At 38.0% G+C, this 27692-nt stretch overlaps 3 protein-coding genes across 3 annotated transcripts; 1 reads left to right on the top strand and 2 right to left on the bottom strand.

The window, feature by feature from the left end:
* Nucleotides 1-851: 851 nt before the first annotated feature.
* On the bottom strand, nt 852-6585 carry LOC125777627 (uncharacterized). Its single transcript, XM_049452712.1, has 2 exons — nt 6160-6585; nt 852-899 (listed from the first exon to the last, which is right to left on the bottom strand). Exons 1-2 carry the CDS (start codon nt 6583-6585, stop codon nt 852-854), a joined length of 474 nt encoding a protein of 157 aa, XP_049308669.1.
* A 229-nt stretch (nt 6586-6814) lies between these two features.
* On the bottom strand, nt 6815-8035 carry LOC125777626 (uncharacterized). The gene is made up of 2 exons (XM_049452711.1): nt 7793-8035; nt 6815-7651 (listed from the first exon to the last, which is right to left on the bottom strand). Exons 1-2 carry the CDS (start codon nt 8033-8035, stop codon nt 6815-6817), a joined length of 1080 nt encoding a protein of 359 aa, XP_049308668.1.
* A 6047-nt stretch (nt 8036-14082) lies between these two features.
* Nucleotides 14083-24863, top strand: LOC105225858 (uncharacterized). Its single transcript, XM_049452329.1, has 7 exons — nt 14083-14539; nt 21171-21292; nt 21361-22104; nt 22214-22426; nt 22548-22958; nt 23023-23185; nt 24289-24863. The coding sequence occupies exons 1-7, from the start codon at nt 14251-14253 to the stop codon at nt 24762-24764; spliced, it is 2418 nt and encodes an 805-aa protein (XP_049308286.1). The 5' UTR covers nt 14083-14250; the 3' UTR covers nt 24765-24863.
* Nucleotides 24864-27692: the final 2829 nt, after the last annotated feature.

Genomic DNA, 27692 nt, shown 5'->3' with positions numbered 1-27692 from the left:
ACAGTTGCTGAACAAACGCACTTCAAAAGTAATAAACAGTTTGTGGAACTCGCTTTGCCTTCTCTTTTCCTTTGTCTTAGCAAACCATTTCGTAGTGACATTGTTGTAATTCTTCCATCTGCCATCTCTCAGATCGTTTTGCATTAGTTGCGCACTGCATTTGGCGAATCGCCAGAGCCAATATTGCTTTTGTTCCTTATGCTGGCGGAAATCGTAAATATTGTACAAATCAGATGCGAAGCTGGACGCCAGCTGTGCATCAGCGCGAGCTTCTCTTAATCAAATCCAATAAGTGCTGCACTCACACAAGCCTTTCAGCAGCACTTTTTCTCTATTTTCCGCGTTCATCTGTGGCATAGAGCGTCTTGCGCCACCCTAGCAATTTATTCCCATTAATTCTAATTTTATTTGCGCCCGCTGCATCAAAGCAGATTGTATTTGTCAGATTATTATGCTGTTATTTTCACAACGTCAGCGCCATTGCGAAAGCACAGCGCTAACCCCAGCTGTTGCTCTTCTGCTGGTAGCTCATCTTTTGCCGGCCCCCTTCATGCCTCCCGCATTTGGCTGTGGCAGCGCATCCTTCTGCAAGTCATTCCCAGCCTTGTTGTTATTTGCCATTGTTTTGCCTTGTGCTTTGCTGTCGTTTTCGTAATATTACTATTATTGTTATTGTTGTTGTACAACTGTAACACTGCCGTGTCCTTTGGTCTTCGCTTCCTTGCGGTCGCCCGGTTACGTTGGCACGATTCGGTTGGGCTGGTTACCCGGCCACCACAATCGCCTGCGCAGCTCTCGGTAATAACGGGATAAACTATTTGCTGTGCTGAAATAATTGTGGCTTGTTGTTTTTACTGCATTTGTTGTTGTTGTTGTTGTTGTTGTTGTTGTTGCTCTGGCTGAAATGTTGAAGTGGCGTAAAAGTAAATTAAATACTTTCACTTTGTCGGCCATCAGCAGCAAAGAGAATTCGTTCGTATTTAGAAATTTCAGCTTTGTTTGTGAATGTTTTGAATTGGCACGAAGCTTTGCATTGCTTTGGCAACCGCATCGGGGGCGGGACGCATGCTGCGGCAGTGCAAATAGATATTGGACTATTCCGTGAGGAATTCCCAAACAAATTGTAGTGATTATTTAGCAAAGGTGAGTGTAATGATTTAATTTTGTTACAACTTTATCGCAGCAAATTCCCAAAGGAGATGGGGGAGGATGATGATGAGAATATTCATGGAGTGATAATTTTAAAGAACATTAATCATATTGTGAAGTATATTTGCGAAGATGTATTTAAATAGGGACATCTGGGTGGCTGTATGTCCTTCCGGGTATTTGTCCGTGAAAGCGTTCTTAGTAAAGCTTGATGAGACGTATTCCATGAAACTCGTAGAGGGTCGGCATGGATTATTTGCACATTGCTAGGCCCGCAGCACTTAAATTTTGCTTTTTAATAGATTTTATAACGTAACTACATATAAGATCCATCTCAACCAAATTTAATGGAAATTAACATCTGAAGCTCCATAAGAATTTCAGTATTCCATATATCCTTTTACACCTCGGAGAGGTCATACCTGATCCTGGCGGACCTTTTGATATTGTTCAACGTCAAATTACACAGCGATATTAGTTTTGCATAAATACCCAATTTTAGACATCGCGGCATAAAATCAGCTCTTTTTCGTGCTGTCAAAAGCAGTTTTGAAATCGATGAAGAGGTGGTAAGTAACGGTTCTCTTTTCACGGGTCTTTCCAAGATTTGGCGCGTGTTGAATATCCGGTCAGTTGTTGATTTTCCAGGCCAAAAGTCACACTGATTTCGTACAGTATGCTCAATAGAACCTTTTAAGCGATGTTGAGAAGGCTTATCCGGTATTCACCGGTCGAAAAAAACTTTATAAAATCCGTTGCCTAATAAACTTTGATAATCCTTATATTAAATATATGGGAGCTTTTAAAATAATTGTCCCGATTTCACGTTTTAGGATTAAGACGCATTAGTACCAGAAAAAGGCGTTCCTAAGGCACTCAGGTTCACATATTCGGTATCTGGGTTCTTGATAAATTACAATGAGATTGTATTATCCTTTTTTTATTGTTGCCTCAATGACATTATTCATCAGCTCTTGTTCCATTGCACAGTCGAGGTTGAATAATAATTCGCAGCATGATGACAATGGATCCTACTTTTAATTGCAAATTGTGAGGGGGTAGTCCAGGCGCTATATCTGGGAAAATACGCTGAATAAGCCCCACTTTTGATTCAGTGATGTGAGAGAAACCTGTGGCTAATTTTATGAATCCAGTCGAGGTTTCCACTGCAACTTTATTATTTCCAAAGTCTAACAACTGCTTCGCAAACACATTTGCAGTTTCAGCTTGTTGCAAAAATAATCGCATATTAGTTGTTAATTGGAGTGTCTTTACTACTGCCGTAAGTTTGATGATTTTAGACATGCATAAGCAACAGTTGATCGAGGAATAACTGGAAGAGTCTGACGAAAATCACCCGATAACAGAATCATGGCTCCACCAAAAATATTTTGGTTGCCACGAAAGCCGACTTAAAAACCAAAATTACCCAAAAAGATGAGTTTAGAAGACCTAAACCTATAAAAAGGCCTTTGTATAAATAATTTGTCTATATTTGGTAAATACGTTCACTTGAGCTTATAAACTACATAGTAATTATTCTCACTACTAATTACAAATCATTCTTTTTCTAACATTTGATTAAGGAATTTAATTCTGTTTGCATTCTAATTTAAGTTACACATATATTTATTTACTAGCAATAAGTAGTGGCATCATATGATATTGTCGCGTGACATCGTTCCTTACTCATATGATATGAGTCATATCACATATAATCACAACAGCACAAATCTCTTCGTTTAGGTCACATCACCTGCCATCATGTGCTACGTTTCGACGTTGTTTCCATTCCATCATTTCACACCACTTTAAAGCAAAATACAGTCACATCACGGTCTAACAAACCTAGCAAAACACCAAGGCAAGTGTGCTGAAGTCGCTGCCTGTTGCCTCCACAGGTGGTGTTCCGTTTCTTTGCCATTTCGTGTGTGCGAAATGGAGAGCATGCTCGTGTGAATTTTTCCCAGAGAGCGATTGCCAGCATACATTTTGAGCGCGTATAACAGTTAAGCGGTAGGAAATATTCTTCAGATATTAAAGGCGGCAATATTGTTCAGCCGAATTAAGGCTAAAAGTCTTGTCTGAAGTGTGATTTTGTCAGTAAAGTCCATATTTTGGTTATTTGCTAGCAGAGTTATACAAAATCCATGTGTATATACCATACATATACTTAAAAATTTAGTGATGTAAATGTATACATTTTTCATTTACAAGTGCAGTCGCATATTATTTTTTATCTGCGCGAGCTCATTTCATCTAATATTGGTACTCTTGTTTAAAGTGCTTTTATAGAATTTTTTATAGTGAAATGAAAAAACACAGAGCTTTCAAATTTTTGTTATATCTTAATTAAGCCTTTACCTGTAATTATAATTTTTTTAAGTAAAAATATTTTGTTAACAGCGAGATTTATCGCTCCAATGGCACTCACGAAGAAAAAAGGTAGATAAGTGGTGTCCAGGGTTTCAGCAGATTGGCTAACCCAAAATGAAACAGACACATTGGCTGTTAATCTGCAGGTTAATGGCTATAACGCTTTAAAGACCTTGCTTTCTCAATCATGTAACCTTAAACTACATTCAATTTCGGAAAATTACTTAATCATGACATTCATTGATTGATCTACAAGGCGATTTCCTAAGTAAACAGGACTTAAAAAAAATAGAACAAATGTTTTTTTTCGGTAGAATCAATTTATTTTATTCAAAATAGTCTCAATCTGCTTCAATACAGCTTTTTGCATGGTCCAAAAGCATGTCGAACGAGTGTTTTAGCTCGTTGGCCGGTATGGCCGCCAGTATACCGGTGCAGGCCTTTTGAATGGCCTCTACGTCTGCATAACGCTTTCCTTTCATGGACAAATGCATTTTTCCGAAAAGGAAGAAGTCGCACGGTGCCATATCAGGTGAATATGGGGAGTGGTTAATAGTTAAAATGTGATAATTTTGGTCAAATAATCGGTCACAAGCGTCGGTCGATGAGACGGATTCTGAGCAATATTTGGTCGCCAGTCAATTGCGGAACAAACCGTGGACATACCATTCGTAATGTTTGGTCAAAATGCGATAAATCGATGTTTTGGAGATATTCGCCCTAAACTTGTTTCATCAATTGAAACGTTTCGGTTTTACCAATTTTAAATGGGATAACTTTTAATCAGTTTAGTGCTATTTGATTTTTTATCAATTTAATTAATGTTTGGTATCCAACTAAAATTTTACTTTTTCAAAACAATCAGAATGACTAAAGCTAGCATATAGGCTAAAGCAGGGAGAATGAAATCGTTTTCAATTTTGAAAGTAAACTGCCATATTTATCTTAAACAATAAGTTGTGTGTTTAAATCTCTCTCTTAATACTTAAGTTATCCTTCTTCTTCTTTACTGGCGTAGACACCGCTTACGCGATTATAGCCGAGTTAGTAACAGCGTTTCTTCTTTTCGCAAATTAGCGCCAATTGGAAATGCCAAGCGAAGCCAGGTGCTACTTCACCTGGTCTATCCAACGGACTCTTCTTCTTCCTGCTTCCTACGGCGGGTGACGGGCAATTGCAGTTCGAACTTCTTTATGGTCGGGCAATGGAACATCTGCTCCATCGTCGACGATTGAGGAATCGGGTTCGCCTTCTACTGCTGTTATGCTTTCACTGCCATTCAGCAGGCTGGAGAAGTGCTCTGAGGATCGGTTACCAGATCATCTCTTGGGGTTCTACAAGAGTATGCTCCGGTCCTTCTGTTAGTCACCGCATCTTTTCGTAGAATTTTCGAGCAATATCCCTGTTGGCTAGCTTGTCACGCTCTTTATACTCACGCATTGCGGCCTCTCTCTTTTTCTGTATGCAAACGCACCCCGCTTCCCTCTTCAACTCTCGGTATCCATCCCATCCCGCACATATCGTGGTCGATCACAACATTGCGAAGTAGGCAGTCTGTTTTCTCTGCGCTGCGACACGGCACTCCTCGTCCTACCAGCTGTTCTTTTGCTTTTTCTGAAAACCAATGGTTTCGTTTGCAGCTGCACCTAAGTAGCTTGAAATGCCGTCCCACAGTTCCCTTATACCGAGTTGTTGACGAGTGCTCTCAGAGAGCAGGAGTGCAAGCCGAGTAAAAAATCGTTCTGCTGTCTGTTGTGATTGCAGCTTGTCGACGTCGAACCTTCCTTGTGTTTGTTAACGTGCCATTTTTGCTACACAGAGGCGGGTGCGAATATTGGCTGCGACAAGATAGTGGTCCAAGGCGATGTTAGAACCTCGGAGCGCACGCACGTCTAAAACACTGGATACGTGTCTTCCGTCTATCACAACATGATCGACCTGGTTGGTGGTTTTTCGATCCAGAGACAGGTAGGACCAGGTAGCTTGATGAATTTTTCTATGCTGCTCTTAAGTTATCCTCTTTAGGAGAAAATGTATTGGTTTTTCTCGCTTATTTGTAAACTGTGATACAATGATTGCGGAATTTGCATATTCACAATTTGTGAATTGATCCAAAGGCAGACGATAAAATATAATTATATACTACTAGCGTTACCCGGTGCGTAAAAATTGATTGCTTAAAAGATTTGATTTCTTAACACAATAATGAAAAAGAAAAGCAATGTTCAATTTAATACAATTGTATGTATACACAACATTTTTTGTTTTATTTTGTGGTGCATAAATAAACAAATTTTTCGTGGCTCCAACTCTCGAACATGCAACGTACAGTTGACCGTGAGTAAAGGAAGCTTCCTCTAAATTAACTCCACACGCCTGGAGCGTTTGCCCTTGGGCTTTGTTGACGGTCATAGCAAAAGATAGCCGAACAGGAAATTGAAGACGTTTAAATTCGAATGGCATGTCCGTTGGTATTAATGGGATGCGCGGTATTAGTACAATTTCACATTTTGCTTTGCCAGTGAGAATTGTTGCTTGAATTAAATTTGGCATCAATTTCTTCACTGAAAGGCTCGTCCCATTACAAAGTTTCGGTCCATTAAGATTTCGAAGAAGTATAATCGATGAACCAACTTTCAAATTCAAATTATGCGGTGGCATGCCTGGTGGTTCCAAATAATTTAAAAATTCAACCGGATAATTGACTGGGGCTTCATCATTCATAGCAGTATCAATGGATTTATACGTTTCCGAATTACCTGGCAATTTTTCCTGGATGTGGAAATTGATTTCATTGACATTGACATTTTTTGGTGTTAAAATTGCACGTTCTCGTAACCAATCATGGTTATTATAATTTTGAGCAATATTTGGAAAAACGCGATCAATGGGTTCTTCTTTTGATGATACAATTATTGAAAAATTATACGGTAACGTGATAAACCCATTTTGATCACTTGCCATTTTTCCATCGCCAATCTTCAGCAATTGCTTTGAAAACTCACGTGCTGAGGAATCATTTCGAAGACGCACACGCATATTGGTCGTCAACGAAAGCATTTGTACGTGTGCCCACAAAAATGAACTTTTCAAACATGCATTAATTTCATCAGCTGGTGTTGATCTCGGAATAACAGGCAACGTTTGACGAAAATCATCAGATAACAATATTAATGCACCGCCAAACAGCTGTAAACTCCGTCTCAAATCTTGTAACGTTCGATTTAAGGCTTTCCAAGTGCCAATGCGATTTTTTGTTTCGACCGAATCGTTGCCAGTATTAATGAAATCAAAAATGTTTTCCAGTGCCGCCAGGTGCATCCAAAAAATACAATCCACCAGTGTGGTCATTGACAGCTTGCATCACTGTGTCATATACATATTTTTGTTGATCATTTAATTGTGGAGTATACGTTTGTACGAACGCACGCAATTCATTACGATCGAATTGCAGTTCGCGTTGCAATTCTGCTGATATTATGATCGCAAATAACATACGAATTTGAATTGGTGGAGAAACAATTGATGCATCACGAAGCGTAGCATCCCAATGCGTATCATCTTCCAGCAAATGCAAGTGTTGACATGCTTCACGGTATGTTGCGCACAATTGACCATTAACAGTTCGTAAATGTTGGAGTGATTGAGGTCCATGTACGTTCACCAACAAAAGTCGCAAGTAAAAACATTCAACATTAGCTGGACTTACTGTAGCATCTGTTCGAAAAATACCTGGATAACCATCAACAGGTGTGCCTTGTTTGCGACGTTGAAATTTTTTTGTTGATGCATTCCATGTGAAATAGTGAGACACTTCCGAATATAGCAAAGTCCTGGAAAATTCATCAGTTTCACATAACTGGAAATAAGCTGTCAGTGTAGATACTGGTGGCTCTACTACTCTTTGTTCGGCACTTGCAGCAGTGTAGTAAACACGTTGGCCGTTTTCAAGATGAACTGCCAAATGTACAACAACCGGATGTCTGTGATGAATTGGAAACGATAAAATACGCCATACAGCTTCATTCGTACTAATATATCGCCCCATTTGGTACTGCAAAATTTCGTCATGATTATTCTCAGGAGCCACTCCAAAAACAGCCATATCGCTGCCCTTATTCACATACTTGCAAATATATTTGATTGATTTTACAGAATTGCAATATTCTACATTGATGTGAGCGTTGAACATTTTTGACAGCATCGGTGAGTACGGAACTATCCACCGGTTATCGATTTCAACATCTTGATTTTTAATTTTAATTACAGTTGATTTACCGTTGTCTTCAATTGATCGTCGACGATACTGTGGATATCCAACATCTCCTGTAATTGTTTCAGCAATCAATTGCTGTGGAAAACGTTTCGAACATTTACCATCAATCATACAAAGTGAATTTCGATTAATACCACCACAGGGACCGTGAATCATATTTTTCGTGACAACTTCGAATAATCCTGGGTCGATGGTTTGATCTGGAATTTCGGCCGATATGACGGTATCAATCATATCAGGGATTATTTTGTTTACGCACCAAATCAAAATATGTGCGTGAGGTAAGCCTCTTTTTTGCCACTCTATGGTATACATAAAGCACCGCACTTCTCCAAATACACGGAGTTTGACAATCAGATTCATTAATTTTTTCAATTTTTGTTGGAATACACGGGCAGTTATGTCATGCGATCTTTTGGCACCTGACCATCAAGTAAACAATCAGACACATCGACCCACTTCGGGTTGCACGTAAATGTTATGAATAGATCCGGTCGTCCATAATTTCGTACATACATATGTGATCGCATCTTGCGTATATTCATGCATATGACGTGGGCTACCAACATATGATGATGAAAAATTGTTAAACGGCCGATATCATTCACATTTACATCATTGATTATTGCGTCACGCAAATGTATGTATTCCTCTGATCTTAATCGGGCTTGATTGTAACGGATGAAATTTATTCGCTCACTTTCAATTTTGGCGTACATATCGACGATATATTGATGCGAAAGTTGATTGCATCGCAAAATAAAATTTGTTTCTTGAGGGCGAATCATCAATCGGTACGAATAAAAATTCATCGTACTGACTTTTTTTGTTGATTCTTGACCTGTATTGCAAAAGTAATTAGCAAATGAAAATGATTTATAAATCATATTTAGCACATTCGCGTAAATTGCGGGAATTCCCGTCATTCATGTTTCCTTCAATAAAACAATTGCGGGAATTCCCGCGCTATTTGAATAGGGCTTTTCTACTGTCAAAAATGGTTCACTTCTTATCACTGCACATTTTAAGTGTTGGTAAAGTCGTGAACTACCATCCCTGACAGGCCAACCGCAATTCAAACAAATTTAATTTGGGGAATCCCCATTCAAAGTTAACGTGCCAGTAATTTGTGGTTTGTTGAGGGGAAGTTTCAACAAAACGAAATGCGGGAAATCCCGACAAAAGTGCATAGGAAATTCATGTGGTAATGGCGGGAACTCCCTAATTTGTTCAGACTATTTAAAAAAATTAAACCTGTAGAAAAAAAGCGGGAATTCCCGCTCTTCAATTTTGTATGGAAAAATGAAGTGATTATCTGGCAGCCACCCGCTAAATTCAAATGAACGCGAACGTGCTAAACAAAATAAAATGTATATGTACCAGTTGTTGGATTTATCATTGGTTTGTTGATGTGATAGTCATCGTCCCCTCTCCAAAACAAAATGGGGTATTGCAATGCATCATAACACCGATGGAGTTCTGAAATACGTTTTAAATTCTCATTTCTACGATACAAAACAATGTCTCGTGACTGAAACTGTTCGCCAACCACAACAATGGCTACTTCATCAATCGGCTTTTATTATGATTTTGTGGCCATCGGAGGGCATCCGTTCGAGTGCCACTTTAAACAATTTCACCAATTCATTGTGTTGATGAAAAAATGTTTGCAATTCATTCACGATTGATCTTCTCGTATTCGTCGAAATTGCACAGCGCTTATTTAATTCACGATTCTCACCATCAATGAAATATATTTGCAAAAGTTTATGATCACCACCTGGGAATGGTAGCAAAGACCCAGCTCTATGGTATATTTGACCTTGAATCTGTAACGGTCGAGAAATATATATAGATGATAACGGATCTTAATTTCTAAAAACATCGAACACAGGGACGGCACATAAATTAAAAATGATATTGCCAATTCCACACGAAGAAATCACCTTAAACGTCGGCATAAATCCATCTTTTATAATATTTGTAGCTCCAAAAGATGTCATTTGAAAGCATGAATTGTATTTTTGAATATTTAAGAGGAAATGCTTTGACGTTGGCGAATTACCAAAAACCAATGAATGCAAAGGTTCTGGCGGAAGTTCTAGCACCGGTAATTTGACTTTCCCACCACACACATGCCAGGCGTTTCGTTTATGAATTTAAATGCTTTGCAATGTATACATTCTATATTTATCTGGCCAATGTAGGCATACATGCTGTAATCAATGGTGGCATCATAATTGAAAGCCGCGTGTTCCATTTGACGTATATCATAAACGGACGTACGCCCACGACGGTTTCTTGGTGCTTCACTATTATCCAAGTGAGTTCTCCGTCTGTGTCGTTGTGTTTCCATTTCATTTCGTCGAACACGATCTTCTTCACTTTGTGATCGTCAATTTAACGCTGTAGTCATTTGATTGACGTGAACGTCTGCCAATGTTTGGTCGTCTTGAACGTGGCATTCTTTCAGTACAGTGTATGACTAATTGAATGTAAAAGCAATACATTGAAAATTATTTCTAGGAAAAATTAAACATTTCATTCAAACTTCAATGTGTGTGCGTGGAAATATGAATTCACATACACTCACACTGGACATAACCTCAATTGTGCAAATAAAGAAAACACTCACCGGAAAATGAGATTAAATTAAAATTGTGAAAATTAAGTAACGCTTGGCAATTGAACTATATGTATAAAAATGAAGCAATTAAAATACAATTAAAAAAGAAACACTTGGTTAAAACTCACTAAAATTATGTTTGTTCAAAATGAGAGCAAGATATAAAAGAACTCAGAGCACATAAGAAAACTGTCAACTGAATTCCAATGACAGCAAATTAATATTCTGTTCGCAATGAGAGCACGATGTAAAATTGATAAATCGTATTGAAAATACTTGATTTTGGTACAGTGTATTTACTCACAAAAAATGTCAAACTCAGGAACGGCTGCACCGATTCCAAGCAAACTTCACACAAACCACCTCCTTATAGGTACGAACGAACTCTAAAATTTTTGTGTCAATCGATTCAGGGGTTCTTGAGTTATAAGATTACCAAGGAAATGTAACTTCTTTTTATATATATAGATTGATGAGTATACTTCAGGTCCCAAGGAACATGAGTGCCATGTGCACAGCTGAGAGGATGATTGTATTGAGAATTCACCTCCATGTATAGTGCCTCTTATTCTTAGCAGAAATTGTTCTGACATTCTTCTTGTTTTTTTTTTTATATAAGCGCTATTCAAAATATTTTTCCAACAAAGTCGCCGAAATTCATTGAATCATCTGAATAAAATAATTACAAAAGCAAATGCAGCAGTTCTATTCGCTGTATTGTATTTATTCTCGTTCTTTTTCTCCTCAAAAAGGTACTCACATGTAAGAAAACGCAGATAACGGACCACTCTCTTAAATATCTACCATATAAGCTGACCGACCAAACTAAAGTCCTTGTTTGGAATTTCTGTAATTTGATAAGTTTCTAAACGGGATTCGGCATAGGTTATTGTCGAATTCAAGATAAATATCTTCAGAAACTAACTTTTTTTCTATAGTTTAGAAAATTGGAAATGTTATCTAATTAAAAATTTAACTTTTTATTCAATGTATATAATTTATTGGCGTTAATAATTAAATTTTCAATAAAAATTAAATTGTAAAAGTATTTTTTAAACTCAGATTGTTGGAAAATAAATCCGCAACCCTGACTATAAGTACATGTATGTATGTACAAGAGGGCACTCCGAGCTATAGCGGAGTACCGCAAGGCTTGGTCTTCGGCCCTATGCAACGACGGGGTGCTAAGAACTCATCAACATAAAAATGTTGAGTTAATCGCTTATCCGATGACCTCATAGTGGCAGCTTAAGCTAAACATCTAGATGACTTCCGGGTCAAATGCAATGACTGCATAAATGGTCTGCGTTAAAGGGTTGCAGTAATGGGCTTATAGCTGGCTTAACATAAAACAGAAATATTGCTCATAAGCATAATGAAGGTGGAAGAAAGGGTATCACTCATCATACGGGACCTCGAGATTACTTCAAAGTCGCAGCTGAAGTATTTGGGTATAATATTGGACTCCAAGTTAAAATGTAAGGAACACTTGACGTATACTTCCGGCCAAGCAAATAAAATGTAAAATGTTTTTTCGAGAATAGTACCAATACCAGGCTGTGTACGTTTCAGCTGGTAATTTTTAGTAGCATAGGCAATGAGTTCCGTGATATGTGTGCAGCACAACATGGATACAGGCGCTGGACATAAAACCACATGCAAGACCAATAAAATCAGTGCGTAGGTTTTCTGCAATCCGAGAAATAAACGTTTTCCGAACGATAGGAAACAATACTGTTGAAATACTTGCCAACATGCCGCCTACTGACATCCACGGTGACGAATTCCCACGACAATAACAACTAACAGAGCCGTTTACGAGGTGGAAAAAGCGAAGAAAACCAAAGCCTTATATTAGGCAGCAGCGGTGGCGAACCTCATCCAAAGGACATTGATGATGGAGGTTTCAGAAAATATCTGTTCCAAAGTCAGTCCGTATAACAGAATGAGTTTAAATGTCCTTTTCTCTACCAGAAGTAATTCCTAGTCCTGTGGTTCCGTGAGAAAGATATGAGTTGGGAGTGGGTTAGGTTTAGCTGATTACAGCTCCGTTTTCCTGCTTTTGATGCTTACCCCTACTTTAAAAAAATATATATTTCTAATAATAAATACAACTGTGTAGGGTATTCAAGCTTCGGTGCAGTCGAAGTGAACTTTTAATCTTGAAGTTGAATGATATGCATACCTAAGAGCATTCAACGATACAAGGTTTTATTGAAAATAGGGCACCATTTTTTTATTAAGACCAGTCAGCTGCCATCAAAACGTCGATGACTTATGTTTATAAGTGCGGTAAAATCTAATTTATATAATCTAATATGATTTGTAAATATTTTATGTAGAATTCACTCACCATTGTGCAATTAAAGCCTCCGATATAAAAATCAAAATATATTTCAGTTTCACTTAGTTTGTTATCTGCACTTTTGTAATTCTTTTGTGACGAATTTATTATTGTTTTTGGTCTTATTTGGCTATAAAAATAAACATTTTCCCTTTGCGTTTTCACAAATTCCCACGCCAATTTTTGTACATATTTAATAACTGCATTTAAGTGCATGCGAGTATGCATGTATGATTGCATGTCTGCTTGTACGAGAATGTGTGTCTGTATGTAAGTGAAGTGCTTTGTATCAAACCTCAAAAAAATGCCTAAGCTTTGCTACACAACATTGCACATATCGGCCTACAGTGTGAACTGTGCATATGTATGTATGTATGTAAGTAAGTCTGCTGGCACTTACGTTCATACATACATATGTATGTATGTATGTGCTTATACTAGCAACAATCATCACTAGTACAATACCACAACACTTTTGCAATTTTCCTTTTTCACTCTCATTCGCAGACGCCGTTGTGGCATCGCATGCCCTTCCAATTCACCTCAGCCACCAACACGAAATTGCAAACTGTTGGCAGCTCTATGCCGAGCAACCAACAGACGACCGTTATGTATCCATTGGCTGCGCAGAGCCACTTGCTGCGCAGCACAAGACCAAAAACGAAACACAACAACGACGACGAGTGAACGTGTGTCTGTATGTATGAATGCCAGCAGCAGGAGCGAGAAGCGCCTGTGCAAAAGGCTGTCACCAACACCAACGCACAAAGCCCGCACTCACTCACACTCTGCATTGTGTGCTATTATATGTTTGTATGTATGTATGTATGCTGCATGGGATGTTGCTTGTTTAACAGCAAAGCTGGCTGGCTGGCTGACTGGCGGGCAGGCAGCAGGTGGCATGTTAGTAAGCTTCGTATGAAAGCGAAAAAGTATACGAGGCATCAGTGCGCGCGCACACAAACAAATACATATACGTGAGGCGAGGTGTGGTTGGCAGGGGGTGGTGTGTATGGTATTGGGCGCTGGGCTGAGGTAGGTCGGCTTGGGTTGCGTGCTTTTTATTGTTGTGCACACATACATACACTTACATATACATATGTATAGATATTTATGTAGATATGTTTATTCGGTTGCGTTGTTGTTGAATTTTGGTTGCTGTACACGCAGACACTCTCATACACACACACACTTGCGCGTTGCCATGCGCTTATATACATACATATATTTCCGTATACATATACGGGGAAGCCAGGGTGTAGCGGCGTGTTGGCGGCAGTGCGGCAGCAATCGATAAGTCGCACTGAAGTTGCCAGCAGTATTTTGGCTTTCGCACGGTGCATGCTGGCTTTTTAGTGATGAATAGAAGTGTTTAGACTGAGTTTCTCGCGCTTGCAGCAAAGCAAACGGCTAGTGGTGTATTGATTTTTCGCATAACTGTTTGTTGCTGCAGTGTTTCAGCACATTTGCATTGGAGAAATGATGGATACGCCCGAGATTGTGGTTAAAACTGAGATGGACTTCGACTTCATTGCCAATTACACGGGCGAAGGCGACACGCAGAACTCGCACAACTCACAGGCCGATGCGTGCAACACCAAGGCAGCGTGCTACAGTGCCGGCCTGCAACATATTGGCGCACAGTTAGACACAGTGCGTGGCGAACAGGCGGCTTCGGGCGCGGCAAACGTTGGTGAGAATGATGACGTTAGTTTAATGAAGCTGTTGAAGCAGTTCGATTTGGAGATATTATATACAACGCTTAAATGTAAGTGGTTCATAGAAATCTTGTATTTATATAGAAATACGGTTTCCCCGAAACGGTCTTTTGAGTTTGCTGAATAGCTAGAAGTCTCACGGAGCTTAATTAGGCGAATATAGTGGTTGCAGAAAGGTATTAGTTGAAAATTTGGCGAAAAACTAACGAAGAAAATTTAGTGATTTTGAAACCAATCGTGCCTTCACTTTTCTTAGGCCCAAATGACCTTTTAAATTGGTTTTCACTGATCCTTTCGACATTCCAACTATGACTGTTAATCGTCGATTTTCTAGCACCAATTATTCCTTTATTTTGTTCACGTTTTGAACATTAGTTGATGTTGATGGCCGTCCTGAAAGCGATTGGTCGGCCAAGCTTCTTCGACCCTCTTAAAATAATTTGTACTAATCAAAAACACTCTTTCATACCCAACAATTGTCACCGAAGGCCTTTTCCAACATTCTAAATGTTATTATTTATTTCCACACAAAAGATTGTATGTAATTTCTTTGTTGAATAATCTTACTCATCGTAAAAATCACCGAATGCACTTTATGTACTTCATAAAGACAAACGTATACTAAACACGAATGTTTGTTTTGATGTGACATTTGGCACAGCTGTCATTGACAGTCATACCAACTCAGAAAAAATATATTTGGTCGAATGGGGTTCCGAGGGTTTTTAAATGAAAAAGTCTTACTATTTTTTGCCCACAGTAGTATGTGCATAGGCGCGCATATATTTGCATCAACAATAGCATGCTGAGCACTGCATGCCATACTTTATAGATATCCCTTAGAAATTAAAAAAACATATGTAAGTATGTATAAGGAATTTGTATATATATGTGACCTGGTCTACGAAAAGGGAGCTAACGTGCGAAAATTAGTTTTCTGAGAAACAGCTGTTAAGCATCTCATCTTCCATCCGAATCAACTAAAAAGTGAAAATTGATTTTTGACACCTAAACCCCCTTTCCGTAGACCAGGTCACATATATTGATGTAGTAAGGATACCTACATATATCCCTGAGAGTATGCATAAAAACAAGAAAAAAGTTAACTTTGGTTGCATCGAAGCTTTAATACCCTTCACAAGTAGAAGAGATTCCTTACAAGACCATGATTTCGATCGTGCAGATACTTGTAGTATAGGAACTAGCATATAGCTATCCAATGTGAACAATTGAACAATTTCTTCGAAGATTGCACCGTTGTCTTATAGAGGTTAACTGGTCAAATTGAAATGCTGTCCAATCACTTGATTCTGTTGGCCAATGTGTATAAAAGCTATACCACTATTGGTGCAACAAATTAGCAGCATCCATCTCCTCAAGATGCTACATACATACATACATATGTATATGTTTGGTCTATTGGATCTCCAGTGTGTCTTTCTGGGTGTTACAAACTTCGTGGCAAGCGTCGTATACCCTGTTCAGGGAATAAAAATATCTTATATGCAGTTACATATGTACATACATATGTATATTATGGGCATACAATTATAGCAAGCTGCTTATAAATTTGTACATACTGTGTACATACGTATGTATCAGAGAGCTGCATTGGGTATGTTCGAGCCTGTTCGATCACCCTCATTAAAAATCGAGCACGAGCGAGCACCACACTCGGCAGCAATGGGTTCGATCGAGTGGCACACCCGGCAGCTGCTTTCTGAGTATTCGAGTCTGTTTGATCATACTCTCTTCAAAACGATCACAAGCGAGTGTCCACACTCGACACCCGCAGCTAACCCGAAATGTGTTCAACTATTGCCACGGATACTCGGACAGAACACGGGTGTAGAAGAAATGTATCAAATTTTTCTGAGCAAAAATATGAGAAATTATTATTGTTGTATACACTTTAACAGTCAATATTATTGAAATACAGCATTTAAACTATATGTATGCATGTATCAAAGGAACGACGCATTTTAAAATTAAAAATATATTTGCATAACCATAACATAAGACCAGACAAGCTGTAACTGCCATTCGCAATTTTGCAACCAATAAAATCTTCTTTTTTCGGCCATTATTTTCAATAAATATCATGTAATACGTATCATATAACATTCTTAACACTCACAAAGCAAATTAATCAACTGTACTGACGATTACACATAAACAAAAAATGCTTTGCACACTCGAGCCTAAACTCGGACACTCGAATATATTGATCCGCAAAACACCCGAACCCAAACAAACACGTATGAACGACACTCGAGTGTTGTGATCAACACGTTCGTCTGCGCACAGTCGCTAACAAGCAATCCTTCTGCTCGTTCAAAGAAAGCAATACAAGCCGGTTTCGGGTAAGTGTTCGAGTGTGCACGGAAATTGTGTATCCGTTGCAGATCTCTGGTATGTATATGTATATGTATGCATATGTCTAAAAAAATATTTACAGACATTTACCTCAACTTAGGTATAAGCCTCAAAAAACCTCAAATATGCACATATGTACATACTTTTCCGTATCCATTCGCCTGCATACATATGTACATACATATACATATTTGTAGATACATGTATGTACACCCAACGCTAACTTTATCTACTCACTCGCCTAAACACCGCCTTTTCGCCATAAAAGTGAGTGGAGAAATAAAGGAATCAAAAAGCCCAACAATAACTAAAAAAAATGCACATAAAAACCATAACAACACAACAAGCTTAAATACATACATACATACACGCACACATACTTACCTGCAAAAAAATGCTGCTAAATACTATGCGCGCATGTATGTATGTGTTTGCATTTTTTATTGAAGTCTAAATATGCGCACAGCCAGACAAACATATACTAATTCATATACATACATACATACGCATGTGTGTGCGTGTGCTTGTTTGCTTGCCTGTTTGCAAAAGCATGAAAAAAATTCGCTCATGCCAATATTTGCTATTTTTGCCTTTGCTCTTATCATGCCTTTGCATTTCGTTTTGCCTTTGGCATGCGCCAGCCAACCACCGCCCCATCCTACATACAGACAGGCAGTGTCATACTCAGCCTTGCCAGTGCACGCCACCATTGTGTGTATGTGTTTATGTGGCGCATTGCTTGGGGAGAGTGTAGTGGTGACTCTGTTATTGTTTGCGCCGGCGTTGTTGTGTTGCGTCGCTCACTTACTTGCTGTTGTGTGGTGTGGTGGGTGTGTTGGTGCGCTCCTTGGCCGCTTAGCATTCATGCGATTTCGCTTAATTCCTGCTATACGAGTGCCGTTACGAGATACCAGTTCTCTGCCTGTATATGTGTGTGTGGCACTCTGCGGTACATATCGTAAACTGTTATACACTCCAAAAGAGAGAGAGAGAGAGAGGTAATGCAGTGCGCGTATGTGAGCGTCTTTTGTTTACATCGAAAACAGGTTGTGTTTTGCGCGTTTCGAATTTTGTTGTGTTCCGGCGCGTGCAACAGGGCAACGGAATGCGTTGGAAATGTGAACAGTCCTACATAACGGTATGCCTGTTGAGTAGGTTAGGACGACATTGAGTAGGTTGTTAGTGAAACGATTATTGTTGGTACTTAACGGTATACATACATATGTATGTACATATTATCATAGTGATGCTAATAAAAATAAAAAATGTTTGCCATATTACGGTGTTAACACCACTCAGTTGAAATGAAAGCCCTGCCACTTCAGATGACTATTTTTTGGTGTCACGAATTTCAACTATTTGTAGTCGCGGTTTCAATGGTGTTTCAAACCTAAAAAGTGAAGATTTGCCGAGTTTACACCAGGGCGCTAGTCGATCTTCCTCTTCGATGTGTGGCGCCAATTGGAGATTCCAAGCGAGGCCAGATCCTTCTTCACATGGTCTTCAAATGGAGTGGATGTCTTACCTTATCTCTGCTTCCCCCGGCGGCTATTGCATCGAATACTCTTAGAGCTGGAGTGTTTTCATCTATTCGGACGACATGATCTCAGCCCCTGTCTCTTAATTCGCTGAACTATGACAATGTCGTCGTAAAACTCTTACTGCTCATCGCTCCATCGATTGCGATATACGAAAAATATTTTGCAGACTCTTTCCCTCGCAAACTCATAACGTCGACTCATCCGATGTTGTCATTGTCCATGATTCTGCACCATATAGCAGGTCGTGAATAATGAGTGACTTATGAAGTTTGGTTTTGTTCGTCGAGAGAGGAGTTTACTACTCTATTTCTCAATTGGCTACTTAGTCCGAAGTAGCACCTGTTGACAAGAGTTATACTGCGTTGGATTTCGAGGATGGCATTGTTGTTGCTGTTAATGCTGGTTCCACGTGAGACGTGGGAGTATAGTCGCGGGTGCGATAACCGTTTGTTTGATGACTGGAGATACATATGTCGTCTTGCCCTCTTTCACCACTAGACCCATTTGCTTCACTTCCTTATCCTTTCTGAACCAAACAGAACTAACGGCGCGGTTGAGGAGGCCAATGATATCAATATCATCAGCGTACGCCAGCAGCTGTACACATTTATAGAAGATGGTACCTGCTCGATTAAGCTCTGCAGCTCGCAATTTATTTTCAGTAGATTGAGGAAGGTGCATGATAGGGAGTAGGCTTTTACAAATCATTTTCCATTTCTATTATTTTTTTTTTATAAATAAACTCAGTAATATTCAGCTAAAATGATTTGTAGCAGTTGCAACTGTATTATAGTCAAAAATTGTAATTTGCCAACGCCTCAAAACATTTTTTTGACGGATTGAGTTGATATCAATAATACCGAATTATATAACTCTAACCAAAATCCATTTGAAATAAACCTATTTAGTAGATTTAAGATCCGTCCGTGCCAAATAATTTCATCGAAATATATGGATATAACTTGGTAAAATCCTTCCTTGGTCCTTAGCGGGGCTAGGCCAGATATTGTGCCAGCGCTAGCTTTGCATTTACTTGAAATTCCGGCACCCATACTATACTGTAGAAAGTGACTCCGTGTCACTGATAACAAGATGAGGTATTCCTTAACTATCCTTGAAAGCATGGTTAGTGAGATCAAAATATACCATTACAGTAATGGTAGTAAACTTAGCTTGAAAAAGGTACAATAATCATAAATTATGTGGTTCCGGTATGAAGTCAAAACTTTCGAGACTTTCCTAACGTTCAGACATACGAGTACATACATATGTTCATTTTGAAAAACAGATCCTATGAGTCTGACTGCATCATTCGCGGCCATATACTTTCACAATATATGAAGAAGGGTATTAAGTGTCATAGTTAGTGTGGATCTTAGTGCAATACTCATGCTGATGAACGCTGCTCGTTAAACGCTTTGGAGCTTCCTTGCAATTGACTACATAGAATATACAATATAATAGGCTTGAGTAAGGTGGCCTCACCTTTATCTAATCACTCCTCTGCAGTAGTGCAAGCAATAAATGCCTTCCTTGTTCTCTCTTTGATAAGATAGCTTCCAAGGCCAAAATATTTCACTGTATCTGCAGACCACAGGTGGATGCTTCCCACATGCAGCAGAGATGCTTTCGGGGTCTTGTTTCTCCTAATAAATAAAAATATCTGAGACACTCAATTAGTTGCGGTACACAGGAACTTTCTCTTGACCATGATTATTACTTCGTTTGCATAGGCAACTACTTGGTAGATACTAGCCTCACGTTATTCACATTTCGCTTTACTCTGTTCCCTTATACGAGTACCCTTAGAATTAATGTAGAAACCCACTTTACCATTGGAAGGCTTCGAAAAGGATACACAAATAATAATAAGGGGTATGAAAATTTTTGAACGTTTATGTCCATATTTGTATGCTTTTTCAGTACCTCAAACCTTAACGCGTTTTTTACGTTAATTTCAACAATTGTCGACGAATAACAAAGTGGAATATTATGGGACCCATTTAGACCTATTCACAAGAGATACATTAGATACGAATTTAAATGTCAATACCAAAAGAATGATCAGTTTATTGATTTTTCGCGCAACACAAATCCTACATTGAAGAACGTAAAAATTTCTAAGAAAACATACGCATTCCATTTGCGCTGAGATTGTGAAAGGTATTCATTATAATTTCGATAAGTTACTTCAACATTTCTGGTAGTTTGACGGGCGTTTCTCTGGAAAATTTCTGCGTAACGGTGAGGCCCATTTCACTCACGGGAAATATTATGAGAGAATATAGCAAATAAAATACCTCTGATCTCACCAAAATTGTCACCATTCTAAGAAAAAATAGTCGCTCCGTCTGCGCTGATAGAAACAGAAATTTTAAATTCTTTTTTTATTTTCAATTTCAGGGTCCTTGAGCACACGGGTAACCGGTAGCTAGAATATGTCGATAAAGTTGAGTGAGCATAAGGCTTAAGTAGGCATGTTTTATTGGAGACTATGTTATTTAGCTTACTTCGAAATATAACTCATTGGATATTTTTTTCCTGCATAGAAAGTTCCTAGAGTTCGAATGTCAATCATAGAAGCATAAATTTAATTTTAGTTTTTTTATCTTCCAATATTTAAGATGTATATATAAATAAATAACATACCTCATTAATATTATAATATCTTAAATACCGAGTTGAACTTCATATATAAACGAACGAAATTCCACAAAAACATAGATTTTGAAACTTCCCTTTTTCTGTTTTTACCTTTGCCCAGTGAATGACATCACTTTTCGTAGCTTAAAATATCTCACAGCGGACGACATAAACACTGCCATACGCCACATCGGCTATCGTGCTGAGTTCCGGGAAAAGCTCTTCGCATGGTGCAAAGAAAAGGTGAATCAAGGTTTCATAAGACTTTGAGCGATGAAATATTCCCTTTGTTTATCTTCTTCACATAACAGTTTCCGACAGCAGACAAAAGCAGCACAGCGCGAGAAGTCTCCCCTCGGCACACGGCTGCACCCATTAATGCGGCAGTCAAAAAACCACCCACATCCATTGTCGCGCCTGCTATTTCCATGCAGTCACTGCAACAACTACAAACTGCGGCGAGCGGCTTGCAAACAATCCCAGCTAATATGGCGACCAATAATGCCATAGCAACACTCACCGTTATACCGAGCTACACAGCCACTACAACCACCGGCATCACCGCCGCCGCAATATCCACCGCAGCAACAACCGGCTCTGCCACCATTATCAAACGCAACAGGGCACCAGCTGAGGATTTTCTAAGCCTGCTGCCGGGTGTCAGCAGCGCCACGGCGCGCATGGCCCATAATATGCCAGCTGTTGTGCTGGAGCCGACATTAGATTTGCGCGGCGCGTTCAGCTTCATGCCACAAAATGCCAAATCACCTAAACGACACGCAATGGCAACGATAACTGCTGCGGCGGCGGGAGCAGTGACAACAACAACGACCGCATCGACAGCAGCCGCAATGACGACCAGAGCCGCGATGATAAAGACCATAAATGCCGAAGAGCAGTTTACGATTGCGGGTGGCAGCGGCAGTGGTGGCGCTGCAAATGGCAACAGAGCGGCAAACACAGACATTGTTGTAGGTGTGGGTGGCGGCGGAAGTTGCAGCGTCGGCGACGGCTATGGGCCTAAGGGACCATTGATTATGCAATGTCCCAAAGTGGTAGGTAGACATGCATGGGAAGGGAGGTGGGACTGGAATTTCCATGCAATTTTATGACATTTGCTTTACGTTCATGCTACAATTTTTGTTCAAAATTTTTTCTTTGCAGGATACCAGTAAGGTATTGCAAAGCTCGCACATTGGGCAGCGCATTAAGCAGTTTTACAACAAAAACGGCTACCTGGAAAACAGCCAGCGCAACGAAATCGTGCGTCTCATTGTCTCGGATGTAATGCGCCAGGGGGAGTCTCTGAGCCCAAAGGATCTGCGTGCGATTTTAAGTGACATCATAACACTATTCCCCAATGAACAAGCCGCAGCGGTTAGTACACACTTACATATACATATGCATTTAAGAGTGGGAGTGTGTGGGTGCTCTTGAAAAATATGCCAACACATGCTGCAGAATTTACGATCTGTCTTTTATCTCGCTGCGATTGCAGGATTACTACTTTATTTATCGCGGCGGTAAAGGCAACCCGCTGGGTCGGCTCTATCAGCGCTACTCCAATGAGAATGTCAAGCGTCGCCGCATGATACGTCTCAGCGATGATGAAGATTGTACGTTTGACGTTGATATGACACAACCGATGAGCACCTGCAGCAGTTTAATGGACGATGATGACACCATGTCCACGTATCCACAAGACTTGCCCGGTCATGTGCCACGTGTGGACGAGATGACGGCATTGGCCCTGAAGCAACTACTGACTACGGACCATTTTAGCTGGGAGGAAGTGTGTGATAAATGGATTCAGACCTGGGCGCTGCGGCAGAAGGAATTACAACAGAGCGGTTTGGCTGAACTGCTGACCAACTGGTCAAAGCTGGCCGATCCACGTGCAGCCGAGTTGGTATGTGCGACCGTCGCGTACAGTTTTGTGTTCGAGTGCGCTTTGTAAAGTAATTTGTTTGCAGTATAAAATCGATTTTCGTCACGTCTATCCGGATAAGGAAAATTTGTTGGTGTCCAAGTGGGATGACTACATGAAGAAGGTGACACCGCAATTTGATAAGAAACTCCATCATGACGACATCAAAAAGTTGTACAAGTACTGCAAAATGGGCATGGCAAGTAAAGGTATGTAAAGAAGGGAGTTAAAGACAGATATGGGAATGTATCAAGGAAAATATTGAACGGGGCTTTTGTGTAGAGAAAGGCGAAGGTTGTTCCGCTGTTCACGTCTTTATTCGATAAGATTCAGGTTGAACCAAAAAAAACTCAAGTAAGTTCAACGAAATTGTGTTATGCAACAAATTATCATCACGCTTACAGTATATGGTATTACCACAGTAAAGGCCGTTTCGATAGAATAATTTGTATTTTTTGATACCTCGATTTCATGATTTTTCTAACAATTTTGATTCCTACTCTGTAGTCTCGACAAAAAAAACTGAAGGATGCCACCTTTATTAAATATTTTAATTGAAAAAATTTGATAAGTATACTCAATTATGATTGAGAATTTAAAATAAAATAGAAATAATAAAAATGATTTCCAGAAAGGTTGCCACCTGACTAAAATCTTTGAAATACGAAAAATTTACAAGAACAATTCGATCTAAATGAAACTGAAAAAAAAATTAATTACTTTTTTTTTATTGAGCGTTGCCACCTGACTAAAATTTAATTTAAATGAAACTGAAAAAAAAATTAATTACTTTTTTTTTATTGAGCGTTGCCACCTGACTTTTTTAAATAAGAAAAATTTATAAGCAGAATTCGATAAAATTGAAAGTGAGAAGAAAAATTAAAAAATGTTGAAATATTTTTTTTTTATTTAGCGTTGCCACCTGATTAAAATTGTTTAAATAAGAAAAATTTGTAAACGGAATTCGATAAAATTGACAGTAAAAAGAAAAATAAAAAAGTTTAAATAATTTTTTTTGAGCGTTGCCACCTGATTAAAATTGTCTAAATACGAAAAAATTACAATTCGATAAAATTAGCTAGATAGCTTTAAATATTTTTGTGTTAAAGGTTGCCATCTGTTTAAAAATTGATATAAATAATTCAAAATTCCTATATCATTGCCATATAAGAAGCAATTGAAAAAATGTTGACAAACATGGAAATATTGCTAATGCTGACGGCATATCCATTATAATAATATCTCTCTTTATGGATCTTATTAACACATCCAACTCTAATCACTTCCATTTCAACTCTCTCACCCATTGCAGATGAAAAGGACTTCATTTACGCCGTTGGTTTGACTGCGCTGCTGCCCTGCACGAGCCGCTTCAAGGATCACTATGGCAAGTTGAGCATACGCGCCAATCTGACTGACAGCATTGATGCATTTGTGATGCGTCTCAATACGCTCGAATCGTACGAATCACGCTTGGATCTGTATAATCGCAAATATGGCCCGGTTAATCGCACCACACACCCTTTTCTGGTCGTAATTATGCCCAATGAATGCACAATTTCGAAAATCTACGTTGCTTTGGAGAATCACTTCTATTGCATGCAATCATTCCTGCAAGCGCTCGACTTGTGCTTCAAAATTTACCACACATGCAATCTCAAGTATCCTACGATGTGTGAGAATGTGTGGACTTTCATACAACGGTACTTTTACGATATGACCGTACCGTGGGAGGCACGAAATGCCAATTTAGTTTCATTGATGGTGTCGCTGACCATGCAGAATTAAGGGCGAGGAGGGAGAATACAATTTTACCCTCGCAATCTTTGTGTAATTTTATGTGATTTTTGAGTAACTAAATATAATTTAATTGAAATAAACTTTTTTTGAGACAACTCTGTGATTTATTTATAAAAGATAATGGGGGCTTTTTGAATGTGTGGTTTGCAATGATGAAATTTTTTTTCGGGATTGGTCTTTCTGACAGTTGTTGATTGAACCACACTCAGTTTTGTTTGCCCGTAGGGCTGGGATTTGCACATATGTAAGTTGAAGAGATTTAAATTGCGATGAAGTTTCAGGTTGAGATAGAGATTGAAGTCGCAATTGAGGTTGATATTGAAATTGGCATTGGGATTGATAATGAAAATGGGAATGAGAAGAAGAAAATGAGATGGAGAAGGATTATGAACTTGACACTGAGATTAGGACTGGACTGATTTAGATGAGGATTGAGACTGATGTATTGATACCGATGTTGAGTTGAAGTAGGGATTAGATTCGAGATTAAGAGAATAGAAATGAAATATTAATCTCATTAAAGTCCTTTCTCAACCAACAAAGACCAAACTCTAGAAGTCATTCATCATCCCCGTCCTGCTATATGGGGCAGAGGCATGAACGATGAGAACATGTGATGAGTTGGCGTTACGAGTTTTCGAGAGAAAAGTTCTGCAAAAGATGGTCCAAATACCATACCACAGTCGATAGAAAAATAAGCTGTAAAGAAGAAGAATCTTAATATAATTGAGAATGAGAGTAAGGCTGAGATTTAAGTTAGGATTGATATTGATATTGATATTGATATTGATATTGATATTGATATTGATATTGATATTGATATTGATATTGATATTGATATTGATATTGATATTGATATTGATATTGATATTGATATTGATATTGATATTGATATTGATATTGATATTGATATTGATATTGATATTGATATTGATATTGATATTGATATTGATATTGATATTGATATTGATATTGATATTGATATTGATATTGATATTGATATTGATATTGATATTGATATTTATATTGATATTGATATTGATATTGATATTGATATTGATATTGATATTGATATTGATATTGATATTGATATTGATATTGATATTGATATTGATATTGATATTGATATTGATATTGATATTGATATTGATATTGATATTGATATTGATATTGATATTGATATTGATATTGATATTGATATTGATATATTGATATTGATATTGATATTGATATTGATATTTATATTGATATTGATATTGATATTGATATTGATATTGATATTGATATTGATCTTGATATTGATATTGATATTGATATTGATATTGATATTGATATTGATATTGATATTGATATTGATATTGATATTGATATTGATATTGATATTGATATTGATATTGATATTGATATTGATATTGATATTGATATTGATATTGATATTGATATTGATATTGATATTGATATTGATATTGATATTGATATTGATATTGATATTGATATTGATATTGATATTGATATTGATATTGATATTGATATTGATATTGATATTGATATAGATATTGATATTGATATTGATATTGATATTGATATTGATATTGATATTGATATTGATATTGATATTGATATTGATATTGATATTGATATTGATATTGATATTGATATTGATATTGATATTGATATTGATATTTATATTGATATTGATATTGATATTGATATTGATATTGATATTGATATTGATATTGATATTGATATTGATATTAAGATTGATGTAGAGGTTTAGATTATTATTGGGGTTGATATTGAGATCGACATTCAATTTGAAATTTAAGAGTAGGGATGGTGGTGGCGATTGAGAATGAGATTGGGGCTGGGCTTGACACTTTAGCTGAATTTGGGATTGAGCCTAGATTGAGATTGAAATTGACATTAAGTTAGTATATGAAAATCATTTTGGGAATAAAATACATTTTTTTAAAGATTTCTATGGATAAAGATCATTTCAAGTAATTTGACTTTTTCGTTAGCCATTACAACTTTATCTCAGTAAATTATATCTGAATAAATAACTTTATGTTATTCCCTGAAATATTTACCATAAAAGTTATTTTACAAATAAAATAACTGCATATATACTTTTGTTTGCAAGTCTCTTTCCTAAAAATAACAAATATTTGTCAACTGAGAAAAGGAAAAACTTAAAAGTTTATATTTTACTAAGTGACATCTGCCTTCGTTTGAACTCTCGAACATTGTTTCAAACTAGTAACTACTCACCTTTCGGCTGCAACAACAGCAGCGATATAAAAATGGAAGCAAACACACACACATGCATGCACTTATAAATTCACATATTGCATTTCAATAGCAAACACTTGACTGAAAAGCGCAGCTAAATGAAAGAGCAAAGTAACCAAAGACAATGGCAATATAAGGGCGGGGGGTAATGTGTCAAGAATACTTGCTGCCTGCAATTCAATTGAAAGTTTCTAAGTGCAGAGCAAACAAAGCGAATCATCTTTGCAGTTTTAACGCTACAAACACACACACAAACACACACACAGACACACTAACACAAACAACACAATGGCAAAGTTCAACAAAGTGCAACAGGCAACAACAAACAGCTAAACAACAGCAGCAACAGCAAAAACAAAACAATAAAGTGAAAGAGCGAGCAAATATGCGAAAAGTTAAGTAAGTAAGTAAAAGAAAAATTGTAAACTCGCACAAAAGTTCAGAAAAAAGTGGGGGAAATATAAAATAAAATGGAAAATATGAATTAAAAATACGGCAAAAGCAAACAGCCCAAGTGAAAAATCAAGAAAAAGTAAACGTGAGTATATCACTGTGCAACCAAACAAGGCAAGCAGCCTGAAGAAGGAGAGAGGAGGTAGGGGAAGCAAAGGAAAGTTCGCTCTT

The sequence above is a fragment of the Bactrocera dorsalis genome, chromosome 3 (genome assembly GCF_023373825.1).
Source record: "Bactrocera dorsalis isolate Fly_Bdor chromosome 3, ASM2337382v1, whole genome shotgun sequence".
Taxonomy (NCBI): domain Eukaryota; kingdom Metazoa; phylum Arthropoda; class Insecta; order Diptera; family Tephritidae; genus Bactrocera; species Bactrocera dorsalis.
The sequence above is the reverse complement of the archived record's forward strand: the minus strand, read 5'-3'. Positions and strand labels throughout refer to the sequence as shown.